The sequence below is a fragment of the Dendrobates tinctorius genome, unplaced genomic scaffold, assembly GCF_039654945.1.
Source record: "Dendrobates tinctorius isolate UK_male_01 unplaced genomic scaffold, ASM3965494v1 ptg000035l, whole genome shotgun sequence".
Classification (NCBI taxonomy): Eukaryota; Metazoa; Chordata; class Amphibia; order Anura; family Dendrobatidae; genus Dendrobates; species Dendrobates tinctorius.
This window is the reverse complement of record NW_027361703.1, coordinates 1389905-1407630: the sequence shown is the minus strand read 5'-3', so window position 1 is coordinate 1407630 and position 17726 is coordinate 1389905. Positions and strand designations below refer to the sequence as shown.

The 17726-nt window shown below is 41.5% G+C and overlaps 1 protein-coding gene across 1 annotated transcript in view; it reads right to left on the bottom strand.

Moving 5' to 3' along the window:
* Positions 1–10132: 10132 nt before the first annotated feature.
* Positions 10133–17726, bottom strand: part of NTN4 (netrin 4) — a 324642-nt gene continuing 317048 nt past the window's right edge. Inside the window, exon 10 of the mRNA XM_073573200.1 lies at positions 10133–17054. Within this exon, the coding sequence (XP_073429301.1) occupies positions 16918–17054 (137 nt within the window). The 3' untranslated portion in view covers positions 10133–16917. The remainder of the gene's footprint in view (positions 17055–17726) is intronic.

Sequence of the window (17726 nt, the reverse complement as noted above, 5' to 3'; positions counted from 1 at the left end):
ATGCAGCAAATTCACTAAGGCTCTATTTACATCAAATAAAAGCCATGCATTCATAACACTCCTGTGAAGAATGACACCTGAGAGATCATGCAGAATCACACCGCTGCCACATGTGACAAACAAACACCTCGAAAACCCGCCTGATGTCACTTTTCCATCAGAAGGATCATGAGGTATGGTCTCCTCACTTGCGTGATGTTCCGCACCCCTTGGAAACACATAAGGTCAGCTTGGCACAGTTTTATCCAGACACCCTTTGTCCATACGGGCTCAGGGAGGTACAGGGAGTGAGGGAGGGTGGCCCACGCAGCCTCTGATGTGGCACCACACTCGCTCACGACCCTGACAGGGTAAGAGGCCCCTTTCACTAGCACCAATGAAACAGAGGGCAGCTAGCCCAGTAGGACAGCCACCAGTTATTATATTTGGCCAGAACATGGACGTATGGATTCGTCAATCGAGAGAAAAAGAGCAGGGAGGTGGTTTTGGCGCCGTCGGAGCCGGCCGAGCTCCTGCTACATGCTGAGACCAAACATAGCTTTGCAACCTGGCACCTACTAGCCATTTCATGTATCCCCCCACCCTGGGGTGCTAGAATGGATCGAGGCCCAGGAAGGCATTTGGCCCATTCGAGAGATCTTGAAAATGTAACTGGTGTGTGGCTGGGACATACGATAAGTCAATATTCTCCTTATGAAATCCTAGCTGTCTGAATAAAGCAGTTACACTGCATGGGCTCTGCAGTAGGTCTTCTTGTAGAAATTTGGATACTAACTAGCTCGTGAAATTGAGAAGGCTGGGTCACCTGCTGAACCAGGTGTCCGGTAACAGCTACCCATGTTTTCAGGATTATAAGCTGCCATTAAATTCCCCATCCTTCACAGCTCCATTCACCGAAAGAATGTCCTTTTGGCATCTTTTTTGCTATATAAAAGTACCGAACTATGGAACTTTTTGCAGAGGCATCCCACACACACAAAAAGATATGGATACAAGTGATGAGCGAACGTGCTCAGATAAGGTGTCATCTGAGCATACTTGGCTGCTAACCGAGTGTCTTTGGAAAAGTATGTTTGAGTCCCAGTGGAGGAATGTCGCGTGGCTGTTCGAGAGTCGTAACATATGCACGGATTTCCAGTTTGTTATAAATATGTTTCTTTACCCTTTAGCCATCTTATCTGGCAAAATGGGAAAAAGATTTGAAGATATTCTGACCTTTAGGGGAGAAAACTAGAATCCATTTTTTAGCTCATAAGACCTCTATTTCTTCCAGATACGAAAAGGCTAATTAGAATTATTAACTAGGTGGTTCCGTATCCTAACTGTATTGCAGACAATGTTCTCTACATCTGCCCCATCTCATTGTTGGTGCTGCAACTCTGGGGAGGATAACATACAAGGAAGGCGCTACACCGATTCTTTCATCTTATTCCAGTCTTTGCACTGGCTACCCATCTACTACAGAGTACAATATATACTTATTTCTGTCAACCACAAAGCTCTCCACAGTTATGCACAACCATACATCTCTTCCCTCATCTATATCACCCTACTAGTGCTCTCCGTTCTGCAACTAAGACTAACATCTTCCATAATCTGAACCTCCCACTTCTGTCAACTTCTCTTGTGAGCTAGTTTTCTGGAATGCACTACCCAAGACAATCTGATTAATATCTAACCCCCACATGTTTAAGCGTGCTCTAAAAACACATCTCTTTAGACAAGCCTATCACCTCACTTTATTAATCTAAATCTTCCCTGTTCCCAATTTCTACATTTTCCTCAGAAACTGGTCCCTCCCTCCCTCATCTATCTCCCCATTCTCCATGCATCCAATTGCCCTTAGCATTTCTACATAGATACTGGTTGATGCAGCTTTATTTGAAACCCTTATCTAATATATAAAGCTCAAAGTGTGTATGTATGTATGTATGTATATGTGTATGTATGTGTGTATGAGTGTTATGTCCGGGATAGGCATCCGCACCATCGCAGCTACAGCCACAAAATTTGGCACAGTCACACGTTTGGACCCCGAGAGCATCCTAAGCTATGTTGTGAGGCGAAATTTTAACCCCACGCGTTCCAATTCACCAAACAATTTTGCCCCTATCTACATACGCACACACTGTTTCCGCAGTATCAAGCCCTGCCCCTCCCCTCATTATGATGTCACAATGGTTGCCATGGCGACGCTGATGTCATCATAGGTTGCAAGCCCCGCCGCTCATTATGATGTCATAATGGTTGACTATGGGATGGAGGATGTGTGATGGGTATATGGGCACTGGACTATGGGATGGAGGATATGTATGATGGGTATATGGGCACGGGACTGTGGGATGGAGGATGTGTGATGGGCATATGGGCACTGGACTATGGGATGGAGGATATGTATGACGGGTATATGGGCACGGGGCTATGGGATGGCGGATATGTATGATGGGTATATGGGCACAGGACTATGGGATGGAGGATATGTATGATGGGTATATGGGCATGGGACTATGAGATGAAGGATGTGTGATGGGTATATGGGCACTTGACTATGGGATGGAGGATGTGTGATGGGTATATGGGCACTCGACTATGGGATGGAGGATATGTATGATGGGTATATGGGCATGGGCCTATGGGATGGTGGATATGTAAGATAGGTATATGGGCACGGCACTATGGGATGGAGGATAATTATAATTTGTTATAACTAACCACAGTTAGTTACTATGCCCGGGCAGCACCGGGCTCTTCAGCTAGTTTATTATAATGATAGTTGGACTATACTGTATATATATAACTTTTTACCTATCGTGACCCCCCTATTTCCTAGCCCTTACTCTCATGCGACTACTGAATTATGTGTTATCCGGTGAGGTCATCACGCTGCTGACTTTATCCCACTGCTGCTGTCAGTGTTGTACTGCAGAGGTGGCAAAGACACAGCGGGGTTGGGTAAGCATTCTATGGAGGAGTGAAGAGTTAATGTACAGACTACTGTTGTAGGTGGGAGAGTGGTGTTACTGTGGGCGTACACATTGCACCAGTGGAGAAAATTGTCAGAGGAGCACAGTATACAGAGGTAGCAGAGTGAGGGGGGAGTGTGAAGAGGTCAGGGACAGTATAGAGAGATGGGGACATTGATATGATATGTAGAGGTGGAAGTGTGGAGCAGTAATTATGTTGATGGCTGGTAACAACAATTTCCAGTATCTCTTTACCATTGTTAAGGACATTCTGGGAGTTGCAGGTTTATGCAGTACAAGTGTATGGGGGTGACCTGACATTGCAATTGCTTTCTGTAGTAAGCTCGGTGCTGCATTTTTGTACTGACAGTGGTTCTGATGCTGCATTGCTGTACGGATGGCAGTTAGAATGATGGCTTCATGCACTGATGATGGTTCTGGTGCTGGATTCATTTGCAGATGTTGTTCTAGTGATGGATTCATGTAACGACAGCGGATTGAATCTTGGACACGTAGCAATCCATAAGTGGTCTACTGATGTGCTACAGTACCATTTCATTTTTTTGTGGCCCTTGGGATTGCTTGATTCTGACAATGTGACTCTTGGGCCATAAAATGATGTGCACCCCTGCAAATACAGACATTGCAGCAAAATAACTGAGGCTCTATTTACAGCACGTAAGAGCATACATTCATAAGACTCCTTTCCCCCAAATAGATAGCAAGAGCCTCCTTTTGACATCTGTTGGACTGGTATACTTTGATATAAATTTTTTGCTGTAAAAAAGTACTGAACTATGGTACTTTTACCAGAGACACCCCACAAAATATATCGATACGGATAGTACTGTAAAAATAATGTCACTTTCAAAGTTTGCACTATTCCAACAACTCTCTAGATATCATATAAAGATGGCCCATGAATGCTGTTATAAATGTTTCTTTACCCTTTAGCCACCTTATCTGGCAAAATGGGAAAAAGACCTGAAGATATCCTGGTCTTTAGAGGAGAAAACTAGAATCCTTATTTTAGCTCATAAGACCTCTATTTCCTCCAGAAACCAAGAGACTATGTAGAATTAACTAGGTGGTACCGTAACCCAACTGTATTGCAGAAAATATTGCCTACATCCGCCCCATCTCATTGTTGGTGCTGCGACACTGGGGAGGGTAATACACTTCGCACATTTTGGTTCTTCCCTTTTCTCTTGGGCTATTGGAAAGAAGTACGCAATATTTCATCTGAGCTTTCATTAAAGAGACTTTCTGCGCACTGAGCTTTATTTCTTCATCACAGCAAAATTCCTATTAAAACTTACCGCCACTCATTATTTTATTCTGTTAATGGAGCCAAGACGTGTATTACGGTGTTGTGGATTTCTACAAAACCCCTTCCATTATCTCAAATTGTTTTGCTGGAGTGAATGAGATTTATCATATGGAGCTATTATATTCATTAAACAACAAAAATACCTTGCTTTCAAACAAAGCATGGTTTATTGAGATGAATAAGAATGATAAACTTGGCACTCAGCATACGGAAAAAAAATTCAGTTCCTTTTATTGTATGCATCCAGACTCAGTGTAATTAAACGTTTTCGGTCCCACACCAGACCTTCATCAGAATGTTCTTGTTAAAGGCAACTAAAACATATATGAAAAATTAAATAAACAAAATGAGATATACAAAATGTCAAAACATACAAAATTCGGAATACATAACATATAGTAGAATAATCCAACTTGTCAATGAGGTAGAGAAGATGAGTAGTGGCTAAAGGCCTTTATATCCAGGCGTGATCGATGTGAACGAGATTATCGATGGAAACTCCATCTGTGCTGTGACTATGGTTAAGGAAGGGTAAGAGTATTGGTAAGCTGCTGGCATAACCACGAAGAAACGTTAGAGCTGGGACAGTTGAGCTGCCAAATGCCAATGAGGGATAAAAAAGGATATAATTACAGCTTCAAAGAATACTTCAGTGCACCTAGAATATCTAGGAATGTGATATATAAGTACCTAGAAGACAAGAATTCCTTGGTTGAAATCTGATGAAGGTCCAGTATGGGACTGAAAATGTTTAATTACACTGCGTCTGGATACCCGACTTGAGCACCAACAGCAATTTTTATCTCGAGTGCCGTGTTATTCGTATACATTGATTTTTCCAAACACGGGCACCAGGAGAATGTCAAGCGAAACTTTCTTTTTCAACACCACACTAACTGCCGAAATCCTATCCAAGGTAACTGCCTTGAGCAAGTTTCTTCAAATTCCTACCCAAGAAATCAAAAATAGAGATCTGGCAAGAGAAACTAAGAGAACTGTTAACCTCGAATTACACATTATCACGCTTGCGGAGTACCTTCGGGTTCAGCATATCCCGAAGGGTTTGCGAGTTCCGCTTCAACCTACTTTCTTCAGGGACGACAAAGAGTATTGCACGAAGTTCGAGCATATCCTGAATAAATGTTCCTTCGACTTGATTACCCTAACTCTATCCTTTCTACAGAAGAACCTGGATGCAGTGAATTCACAAATAAGTGCCATCGAAAATCAATTAACCAGTACCATGCCTCAGGCGGAGTTTCAAGAGCTCAAAACAAAGAACAAGGAGATTTTACGTATCCACAGAAAGGAGCTGGAAAAGAAGAAAAGAACCAAGTTTTTCAGGGATTACCTGCAGAACCGTGTATATCATTGGCGTGATACTCAGCGCTTCACCAGGCGACGCACCTCCCTAAGCTTTTCTGGGTTGGCCGACAGCACATCCGGATCTTCAACTGTTCCCGTTTCCAGTTCTTTTTTAGGGAGCAACCGGGGCCGATCAAGAGGAAGACGAGGAGGGGGGCCAATGCCGTCGGGGACTCCAGAAACCAAATATCGACCAGATCCCAGGTACAGACCTTCCACTGGTGATTAGCATTTCCTCTAAGAATCTCAATACTCATCAACTGTCCCTTTTGCAGAAGGGTCTTTCCTTCTGCCCAGTGTATAAATTTAACACATTTGAACTGAATATGGACTTACAGAGGTTCTACCGTAATCTACGGTTACGGGCACACTATGTCAAACAACCTCCAACTCTGGTACCACCTATTTGTGACACTCCGGCTATACTTGAACTCCATGCTCTGGGTCTTAGGACTCCAAGCACCTATATGCCCCCTAAAGCTAACCCCCCAGTAGAAACTTTTGTTTCTCTAGTTGAGAGGGATATTGGTAATCTTAACCGTGACATTAACCTAGGCAAGTTTCATTTTCAGGCTAATCTTACACCAGCCGAGAAGTTATCCCTAGATCAGCTTGCCTCTGATAAAACCTTGATCATAAAACCGGCAGACAAAGGAGGGGCCACAGTGATAATGGACAGGACCGATTATCTTGAAGAGGTTTACAGACAACTCAGGGATACCGAGGTCTACAGGGTAATACCATATAATCCTCAGGGACAGATAGCCTTCAAAATTAAGCTTGTTTTAAACAAACATTTGGAAATCGGTACAATCAACAACAAACTTAGGGAATTAATTACCTAGTCAAAATAAACCCCATAACTCTCATATTTTATGTTTTATGAAGGTCCGGTGTGGGACCGAAAACATTTAATTACACTGTGTCTGGATGCATACAATAAAAGGAACTGAATTTTTTTTCGTATGCTGAGTGCTAAGTTTATCATTCTTATTGTCTAGATCGGCTGGATACCCGACTTGAGCACCAACAGCAATTTTTATTTTGAGTGCCTTGTTGTTCGTATACATTATTGGGATAAATAAATATTCTCAGAGGAATACAAACTCCTTTTGGGTGTCCCACCCACAGTTTTTCGCCATTGAGGAAATGATGGAAAAGGTTCCCCCCATTTTTTTTCTCCTACTTATTTGCTTCACCCGCGACTCCTCACCCTTCCCTCATTAACCTTAATTCCTTTTCTTCTATCTCTCAGATTATTATAGATGACATACATGTCCCCCCAGATTTTTTTTTTTTTTTTTACCATTGGCACTGATTGACTATGATCTACCTATAGAGATTTTCAGAGTTGGGGGAAATATCTTTTCCTCGATGGCTCAGTCATTTATAAACTTGGAGAGCGAAACCATGGGCTTTCACTGGCATCTTAAGATCTAAGACTGAGATAGAAAAGAGAAAAAACTGCCCAGAAAGGGGAATGTGAAAAGGGTCATGACTTCATCCATAAATCTCATACTGAAGATGCCTTTCAAAATAATATAAATTGGGATATATCTAGAAGAAATGCGTTAGGTCCTGATGAGGACAAGTTCGGGTAGAATATGACGCAGCGGAAGTGAGAAAATGGAGAACACTGTCTAGTACTCTCTGATCCACACCTCCAGGACTTTAGGATAGTCTCCACCTTGTCCTAGCATTTTTTCTTAAGGGGCTGAGCCAGTGTAAGGGCAGAACATAAGAACTGAGTCACCCATCACAATGGGGGTTTTGTCAGGAAATCATGCATCTGTAATCTGTAAATAACTGCATCCACAAGGGTTGACGATATGAGGATACACAGAAAGAGCAACACACTATGCAAAAGGTCAGCTGGAAGAAGAATGCAAGGTGTCCACAATAGGGCTTCTGGGAATGCCTGTCTTAGTGACTGTTATCTTTGGAAAAGACACAAAGAAAAATATTCTAAATGACTTGATGTGTTTAAGAGTGCATTTTATCTCAGCCACTATTGACTGTAAGGAAGTCAGAGTGAGGCTGTCAGCCATTCTTCTCGATTAGTTGAATGGTCCATGCTAAATTCAGAATAAAACCCAAATGGAATTTATCCTCTCCCACCAATAAAAGCTAGAGCAAGGCTACCTGAACAGAGGTCTCTACTGCAGAATTGACCCCAGCTTGAGAATAAACTCCCTAGAGTGTTAGGAGTATGAGATCTACCAAGAGGTCTCTGATGGTTGGTCTGACTCACTGAAGAAAATTGTCAAGAGTATCGTCTGGTTAACCTCTACGATTGATGACTCACCTTAGGAAGTGGTAACAGTAGTGTCAAACTTGTTTGTGTGAAATGCCCTACTGAGTGGTCTTTGCATGTTGGTCTGACTCACACTGAGAACTGGTCAGAGTGTCATCTGGTTTGCCTATGCAATATGCCGCACTGAAATGACTCAGATTGCTATATGGACTCACCTTAAAAAGTAGGCTGGTTATCATTTGGTTCACCTTTGCGATAAGCCCCACTGAGGGGAATCAGATTGCTGGACTGACTCAACTAGGAAGTGGCTAGGCACATTTTGTTCACCTGTGCAATACACTACACTTATGGGTCTCGGTTTTCTAGACTGAGTCACCTGAGGAAGCAGGTAGGCTAACGTTTAGCTTGAATGTGCAATACGCCACACTGAATGGTCTCTGTTTTGCTGGACAAACTCACTGTCAAATGGCCAAGATATAGGTTATTTACCTGTGCGGTACACTGTACTGAGGGGGTGTCAGTTTTCTGGACTAATTTGAGTAAGTGGTCAGGGTATCGTCTGAATCACCTGTGCAATACTCAATACTGAGGGGTTTTAGTTTGCTGGATGGACTCCCTAGGAAGTAGTCCAAGAACCATCTGGATCATTTGCGCAAAAAATGATAAGTTGAAAAGTCTTGCTAGATGGCATGACTCACACTGGGAAGTGGTCGGAGTACTGTCTGACTTGTGATATATCTCACAGGACTTTCCTAGGTGATCTGACTAGTCTGGAAAGTGGCTAGAGTACCATTTGGTTTGCTTGCATGATATGTCATGTTAAAAGAACATTAGTCAAAAAACTTGGGTGAGGCATATAATATATGTGGAAAAGTTAATATGAAGAATAGTTATTCCTAATCAATGTATCAAGCACATATACCTGTCAGACTATATAGAGGAGAGACCATATGGAAAAACACAAAAAATACTTCCACAGGCCCATATTCATGACCTGAGCAGTACCCAAGTGCCGCCTGCAGCTGGTTAATCCTCTGGTGCCTGTATCTTTATGTGTACTCGTGACTAGACATGAGCGAATATCTTTGGCTCCCTCCTTATTTGGCAAGGTATAGCGCATACCTAATAACCTGCCACAAGAACCCGGATACCTGGATCGCTCCTGCTGATCAGCTGTTCAGTGCCGCAGCTGCATGTGTCACGGCTGTGTGACAGTCACAACACATGCATGAAGAACCTGTTTGTTGGACTCTCCATGCATGTGTTGTAACTATCACACAGCCGTGACACATGCAGCTGTGGCGCTGAACTGCAGGAGCGATCCAGGTATCTGGGTTCCCATGGCATCTTATTCAGTAAGCAATATAGCTTGCCGAATAAGGAGGGAACCGAAGATATTTGCTCGTATCTACTTGTGATGTTAGACCACATGGCTCTTATGTGGCCTGATGTGGCGGCTTACAAGACCCAGATGCTGGCTGACTTCCAGGTGTCTCCTGGTTATGAATGCGTAATCAAGCATCCAGTCTGCTTCTATTGGCTGCAAATCCTTTTTATACCTCACGCTCCCAGTTTGACACCAATCCCTGATGAAGGACTATACTGAAACGCGCATTGGAGTGGCATCACACGCACTAACTGGACCTCACAGGTATTGTATTTACAGTCACCTAGCCTGTTGTATTTCTGTTACCCTGCATATTTGATGCATTACTATTATTGCCCGACACTTCCACACAGCTTCCAGAAGATGTAATTATGCCCATAACAAGGGAATTACTCTGAGTATTGTTTAGATAGGACACATTTATACACCTTTCTGGATACTTTCTTATCCACTTGATTTCAGATTTTTTATATACATAAGATTTTGACTGATGCTTCATCAGTGTGGGTCATGCTTTGTCTATATATTTTTACATACATGGTTATCATGTGACGATACTTTGTATTGAGCTTTATCTCATACTTATGTTTCATGCTAATACCATCCTGTTATTGTGTATAGTTACAAATACTTCTGTTTTATATATGTGCTCTTTTTTATTAAGTATACAAATCATTGTGATGTGTGTGCACCTGTCTTTAGCAGTGCAGCCATTATACCAACCATGTATTCAATAAAGGTTTTTTTTATCTTGTTAATAATGGCATGATTTATCACTAAACAGTTTGGTTCTTTTTCTTCTTTGGTATTCATGATAAAAGAAGTCTGGATGATGGTGTTTTCAAATAATTTTATTGTGTTTTTTTAGAAATAAACAGGGTAGGGAAAGGAAGGTAGGAAGGGAGGGAAGGGATTGGGGAATAAACAACCTTGTACAGGTACGGAAAAAAAATTTAAAAACTAAAGAACCCACAAATAGGCATAGAATAACATATATCGAATAACAACATAAAAGAAAAAAAAATCGACAATCCTTATTATGGGGTAACATTCTTGGAAGGAGATACAGCATCCCAGTACTAAAGTGCCCAGGTTTAAACTTCAAAATATAGTGCCTCTTGTTAAGTCTATTTGATATGAAATTTGTTGTTCCAGGTCTTCCATTTTTTTGAGTATTTGTGAATGTGATAGTTGCTAATCGCAAATCTGTGTTCTAAATCGCTGTGTTGGCCTATCTTGTCAAGTATGTCTGAAAACTTGGGAACCTCTGCTTTCTTCCACCATTGTGCTAACATGGTCTTGGTCACTAAGAGGATGTGTATGATAATGTGTCTTACCGAATCATCAAATTGTTCCATGTCTAATGAAAGAAGTGCTCTTTCGGGTGTAATTGTGAAGTCCTTAGCAATGAGGTTAATGTGCTGTGTGACTTGAAGCCAGAGATTTTTGATTTTTGAACAACCCCAGAAAATATTGTAGAGGTTCCCTTGGTGTCCACAATCTCTCCAGCACAAGGAAGATAGCTCTGTGTTAAAATGCGATAACCTTGTCGGGGTATAGTACCACCTATTTATCAATTTGAAATAACTCTCATGCAGACCCATTGATATGTTGGAATTGTAAGTGTTTTTGATGGCATCGTTCCAGTTCTCGAGACGGATATCAGCACCAAAATCGGACTCCCATCTCTTCTGTCAGACCGGAGTAGCAGATAGCAGAGCTACGACGGTCTGTCTGCGCCGCTCTGCCTCCACCTCCCGCCCTGCCTGCAGTGAACGCTGGTATCTAGGGTAAACATCGGGTTTCTAAGGGTCCCGCGGCCCTTAGAAACCCGATGTTTACGTTGGTAACCAGCGTGCTTGCTGGTCCTGATCGCTGAAGGGGCTGTCTATGTGACAGCTCACCAGTGATCAGCTAACAATGTCCCAGCGATCCCATCCACGTCGGATCGTTGGTGGGATCGCTAGGACATCGTTATGTGTAACGGTACCCTTACAGTATCTTCAGTCAGCGTCCTCCCCAGAGCCTGGAAGAGGTCATTTATATAAAGTGATGAAAAATTATTCATCAGCAACAAGGTATCTGGTATGAGACATACAGGTATCGTTCTCCTCAGCAGTCTACAACCTGCATGCCCATATTAATAATTTAGATAGGTCACATGTGGTGACAGATTCCAATGGATGGAATATGCTGATGTCCAGAAGCAACATTTTTTGTAAATTTGAAGTCAATTTCTTTTTCTGACATATGGCAGCTGAAAGATGTGCCAAACTCATTAAAAGGTGCACATTTTTAAATAAATTTGGAGCATCTTCCTCCAATCTTGATGAACTGATAAATTATTTTTTTTCTTTTTCTAAAGAAGAGTACACCATAGAGACTGCTGTAGCTAAAATGTATCATGCATTTTTTTGGGGGGGGAAACAATTCATGTACAGTGGGTACGGAAAGTGTTCAGACCCCTTTAAATTTTTCACTCTTTATTTCATTGCAGCCATTTGGTAAATTCAAAAAAGTTCATTTTTTTTCGCATTAATGTACACTCTGCACCTCATCTTGACTGAAAAACCCCCCAGAAATGTAGAAAATTTTGCAAATTTATTAAAAAGAAAAACCAAAATATCACATGGTCTTAAGTATTCAGACCCTTTGCTCAGACACTCATATTTAACTCACATGCTGTTCACTTCCTTGTGATCCTACTTCAGATGGTTCTACTCCTTCATTGGAGTCCAGCTGTGTTTAATTAAACTGATAGGACTTGATTTGTAAAGGCACACACCTGTCTATATAAGACCTCACAGCTCACAGTGCATGTCAGACCAAATGAGAATCATGAGGTCAAAGGAACTGGCCAAGGAGTTCCGAGACAGAGTTGTGGCAAGGCACACATCTGGCCAAGGTTACCAAAGAATTTCTGCAGTACTCAAGGTTCCTTAGAGCACAGTGGCCATAATCCTTAAATGGAAGAAGTTTGGGACCACCAGAAGTTTTCCTAGACCTGGCCATCCAGGCAAACAGAGCAATCATGGGAGAAGAGCCTTGGTGTGAGAGGTAAAGAAGAACCCAAAGATCACTGTGGCTGAGCTCCAGAGATGCAGTAGGGAGATGGGAGAATGTTACACAAAGTCAACTATCACTGCAGTCCTCCACCAGTCGAGTCTTTATGGCAGAGTGGCCCAACGGAAGCCACTCCTCAGTGCCAGACATATAAAAGCCTGCATATAACTTGCTAAAAAACACATGAAGGACTCCCAGACTATGAGAAATAAGAATCTCTCGTCTATTCAGACAAAGATAGAACTTTTTGGTGATAATTCTAAGTGGTATGTGTGGAGAAAACCAGGTACTGCTCATCACCTGCCCAATACAATCCCAATAGTGAAACGTGGTGGCAGCGTCATGCTATGGGGGTGTTTTTCAGCTGCAGGGACAGGACGACTGGTTGCCATTGAAGGAATGAATGCGGCCACGTACAGAGATATCCTGGATGAAAACCTCTTCCAGAGTGCTCTGGACCTCAGACTTGGCCAAAGGTTCACCTTCCAAAAAGATAATGACCCTAAGCACACAGCTAAAATCACAAAGGAGTGGCTTCAGAACAACTCTCTGACCATTCTTGACTGGCCCAGCCAGAGCCCTGACCTAAACCCAACTGAGCATCTCTGGAGAGACCTGAAAATGGCTGTCCACCAACGTTCACCATCCAAACCGACAGAACTGGAGAGAATCTGCAAGGAAGAATGGCAGAGGATTGCCAAATCCAGGTATGAAAAACTTGTTGCATCATTCCCAAGAAGACTCATGGCTGTACTAGCTCAGAAGGGTGCTTCTACGCAATACTGAGCAAAGGGTCTGAATACTTATGACCATGTGACATTTCAGTTTTTGTTTTTTAATAAATTTGCAAAATTTCTTCATTTTTGCTTTTTTTTTCCAGTCAAGATGGGGTGCAGAGTGCACATTAATGAAAAAAATGAACTTTTTTAAATTTACCAAATGGCTGCAAACAAAGTGAAAAATGTAAAAGGGTCTGAATACTTTCTGTACCAACTGCATATATCCTTGTCAGCAGGGGAGGATACAGATCCCTTTACAGTTCAATAATGTGTCTGTGACAGAAGCTGCTTACTGCTTTGGAGGTGGTAGTTGGCTTTCTTACCCCTTGGGCCCCCTATACAGCTGCACCAATGATATGTCCACACCAAACTGCAAGACTATGTGAAAGATTTACAAGACCTGAAGTAGGTCATTTAGTTAAATTTGGTTACATGAAGGTTGACAGTATAGTGCTTAGATACATATTCAGGTTACATATCCCACGCTTTTTCATGTTTTATTGTGTAAGAATATTGAATAAAATAAATTTGCCGTTGATCAAGAGTCTTCCATTAGCAAGCGAAAACAAAATCTATACAAAGTGATACACCATAGTCACTGAAACTGTTACACACAAATGAAATGAAGTTAGGAACCTTGAATTAATGTGAATATGTTTTGTACATGAGGTTGCAGCATGTTTCCCAAATCTGCTCTATAAAATTGTTCAAACTGCAATATTGTTTCCAGCCTAATTTCTCAATGGAACCGAGTTGTAGACATCGTAAAGGACACATATATTAGAAAATAGGTCTTCTCCAAAGATGAAGCTCTCTTGCACCATGTTAACACAATATTGACTAATAAAGGGTGTGCTTTGGTCTCATGCAATGCTGTTCCTACATCATACTGCAATTTTAGAATCTACAACATGAATGACTGTAAGTAAGACAATAGTAATACAATACTTTTTTAAACAGTGGCTTTTTCTTCTCCATTTATAATAAAGTTGAGACTGGTAAGGCACTCCGGTAACAATTGTTCAATGTCCAATTTAGGCACAGGAGCTGGTAACTGAAAGCCATTAATCTCTTCATTGCTTTCCTTTCACATCTTTTAAGAATGAACTACTCTAGGCAGATTTACAGATGTGCCATGTTCTTGACTTCTTGAAAATATCTTGCATCCATCACCGGACTGGTATTTGTTAATAACCTTGTCATTGAGCTCCAGAAGATGTTTTTCTATCTCCATGGTTTGTTTTCTTTTTGCCAGAAAACTGCCTTCCCATAAATTGGACATTTTAGATACAATTGCAGTATACTGCAATCACTGGAACCACCTTGACTGCACATAAATCCTCTTCAATAATTTAAAGCTGCAGAGCTGTAGCTAAATGTGAATGTACCCTAAAACTAAGAATACGGAGAGATTTCTCTTTTTCAAAGTACAATGGTTTCAATGTCAATTGTCATATGACCCGACAGGTTCCATACCAAGAATTTAGCCCGTTTCCTGATGACGGATCTGTCACACAACAGCTGCAAAAAAATTATAGTACTTTTTTCTACAAAGCAGGGGTCTTGTTAGGAAAGGGCAGGGGATATGCTCCAAGCACAGTATGTGGCAGAAAAGCTGGCAGCATGAAAATATAGTATGTTCCACAATAGATGATTGCTGGTGCAGCCACCAAACACACAGAGCACCTCTGTCAGCATCAATTGGCCATATTATTTACCTGCTAAGGCCTCTTTCACACTTCCGTTTTTTCTTGTCAGTTAAAATCCGCCAAAATGGCGGAAAGCGGATTCGTTTGTAACTGATGCAAACGGAGGCCACCGGACCGTTTTTTTGACGGATCCGTTGAATGCAGAATTTTAAAGGAACCGCAGTCCGGGAAGGAGAGAGAGAGAATTTTTTTTCCACCGCCAGAAAGGATTTCAGGGTTAAATCCCCGGCTGACTTCCTTTCGCCGGGCATGCGCACTGTAAAATGCGGATCCTACAGCCAAAAAAAGATTGCAGGGTCCGTCCAGGCATGCCGGCGGACGCAAACATTTTGGCAGATCCGCAAAAAAACGGATCCAACGGATGGCCATCCGTCAAGATCCGCCGGTAATGCAACTCAATGGGGAAAAAAACGGATCCGCCAAGAAAAATGGCGGATCCGTTTTTTTCAAAAACTGGCGGATTTTGACTGATGGTCAAAAACGGAAGTGTGAAAGAGGCCTAAGGGTGCTGTGTGTGTCAATGGCTGCGGTAATAATAAGGCAAGGTGAAGTAGCAGCCACGCTCAATTATTTGTGTCAGGCATGGGCAGCAGAATCGTGCGGCTGATGCATCTTGGCCATTATTCCTGAAGCTGTCTGTTCTGTGTGACTTGACAATATGTCAGCTTTGTGTATTTGGTAGAAGCAGCTAAGTATATTGGCTGCTAGAGGCTCAATTAAGTTCTGATCTGTGTGTCTGGCTGGGGCTGCCCTGTTAGGGGGGAAGAAGGGCACAGCCAACAATGAGACAAAAAGGGCAGGCAGAGCATCCGTGTGGTGGCTAAGATGTGCCCTAGAACCACAGTAATTTCATGCTGCAGCATCTTTAGGTTGCTTCAAAACAGTGCCAAGAATGTGGTGTGGCCCCCACTATCTGGCATTATCGTTAAGTCTTAGATGGAAGTGGGGGCAAATTTGATTTTTACACTGGGTGCAGGAAAGCCTAGATATGCAGCTGTATCAAGGGTTTTAAAAAAGTTCCCCCAATTAACTCCAAGAGACTGCATCGATAGTTGAAATTATGGCTACAAAATGTCTTTTTGTAGCCATAAACATAAAAATCCATCCTTAATCTTTATTTAGAACTGTCATTAACAATGTCATATGTGCCATAGAGCCAGTCTAGGCAGGTGCTATGGTACTCTACTAGAGGATCAAAGAAGACTTCCAACAACCCCCTATCATACAAAGGATAAGCACTTGGGCACGCTCAACAATTTTTGGACTTGCTTGATCCCTAATTGGGAGAGCGAGATTGTGATGATTTGATCCAACACATGGAAGGGGTCTCATAGGGTTTAAAAACTGCAATGAATGAAGTTCACTTGGCAGAGATTTGTTTACACTTTTACATTAAATTCTGTTGTTTTTTTTCTTTTTGATCAGTGTAAAAAAGCCTAATTAAATTAAGCATTCACATTTACAAGCAAAAGATAGAAATGAACACTGCATAATGAGGAATAAAACATATAATATTAATATCCATTGTCTCACTGTATCTCTGGGAACAGAAATGACTATAAAATATAAATAAATCTGAAGAAAACAAATATTACAACACACAGAAATTGCTTGAAGGTGTCTCTAGTGTCATTTCTGTTCTGTAGATCCCTAAACACCACTGTTTTGTTTAACAAAAATAAAAAGAAATGCAAGAACAATTAATAAAGTGCTTCATAAAAATGCTATTTACAGAGGCGATGTGGAACAATACCTCAATAATAGTCCAAGCTTTCCTTTTGTACCTTCAATTAAATAAAAAGTATGCTGATTGTATAGACTTTAGCTTAGGCACCTTCCACCTTGGTTTATCTATTTGAAATGCAGTTTTCTGCTACTAGGTTGCAGATGTGCCAGAGGAGAACCATTTGGCTGTAAGACATATGTATAGTGTAAATCTGTAACGCATACAGTTGAAGGATAGAAGCGTGGGGTTGCTGTGCGGTATCTTTATGTGCGTTTTTCACTAAATTGGTCAATAAATACACATTTTTTACTTCTGTATTCAACAATTTGTCTTATTTTCTTTCAATTGCAGTCTTTGCTTAGTATCTCTGTTACTTTCTTGCCAATGGAAGGTTTCCAGGGCTGGACAAAACTTTTCATGTTCACAATAAGACGACCTGTACGCATGTCTTCATATCCAGCCACTAGATATTCTAGACCTAAAAGAAATCAGAAAAGGACATTAATCTTCTGAAGCCACTTTAACATAAAAATCTAAATGACTGAGTGCTTATTTTTTTAAAGCAGACGTTGGGACAGCTGGAGAAAAATCTGTCTAGCTTATGAAATCTGCCACTAAATTAGGGAAGCACGGTTTGAGAAGCTCAGCGCTAAGATTTTGCCATAGTCAATTATACTCTATTTGCGTGATATTTCCACACAATTGGACACGTTGTAAATGCTTGCTCAACACAAATTTTTTGGTAGTCTGCAAAAAGAAACATGTTTTCAGAAGCAGTAGCAGGGAGATCTTATATTAATATTTTTTTTTTTTTTTTTAACAGTGACTTGATCTTTAATTGCACAACGTTACATCTATTTTTATGTCAATTTTTTTATAATCAAATATATTAATTATAGCCAAATTACCTTTACCTGCTCATGTAATAAATACAAATACAGTAAAATAAATATCTATATATAATTGCCTTAAATTGTCCGTCATCCACTTCCGTCTGGATGTCCCCAAATCCCACAATCCACCACGCCGACCGGAAGTACGCCGACCGCCATATTGAAATACGCAAGTGACAGGTATTCTAATATGGCACCCGCTGGGGGTACCAGGCCCTTCCGCAGTACCACCAGTGGGACACCGCCGGGACCCCCCA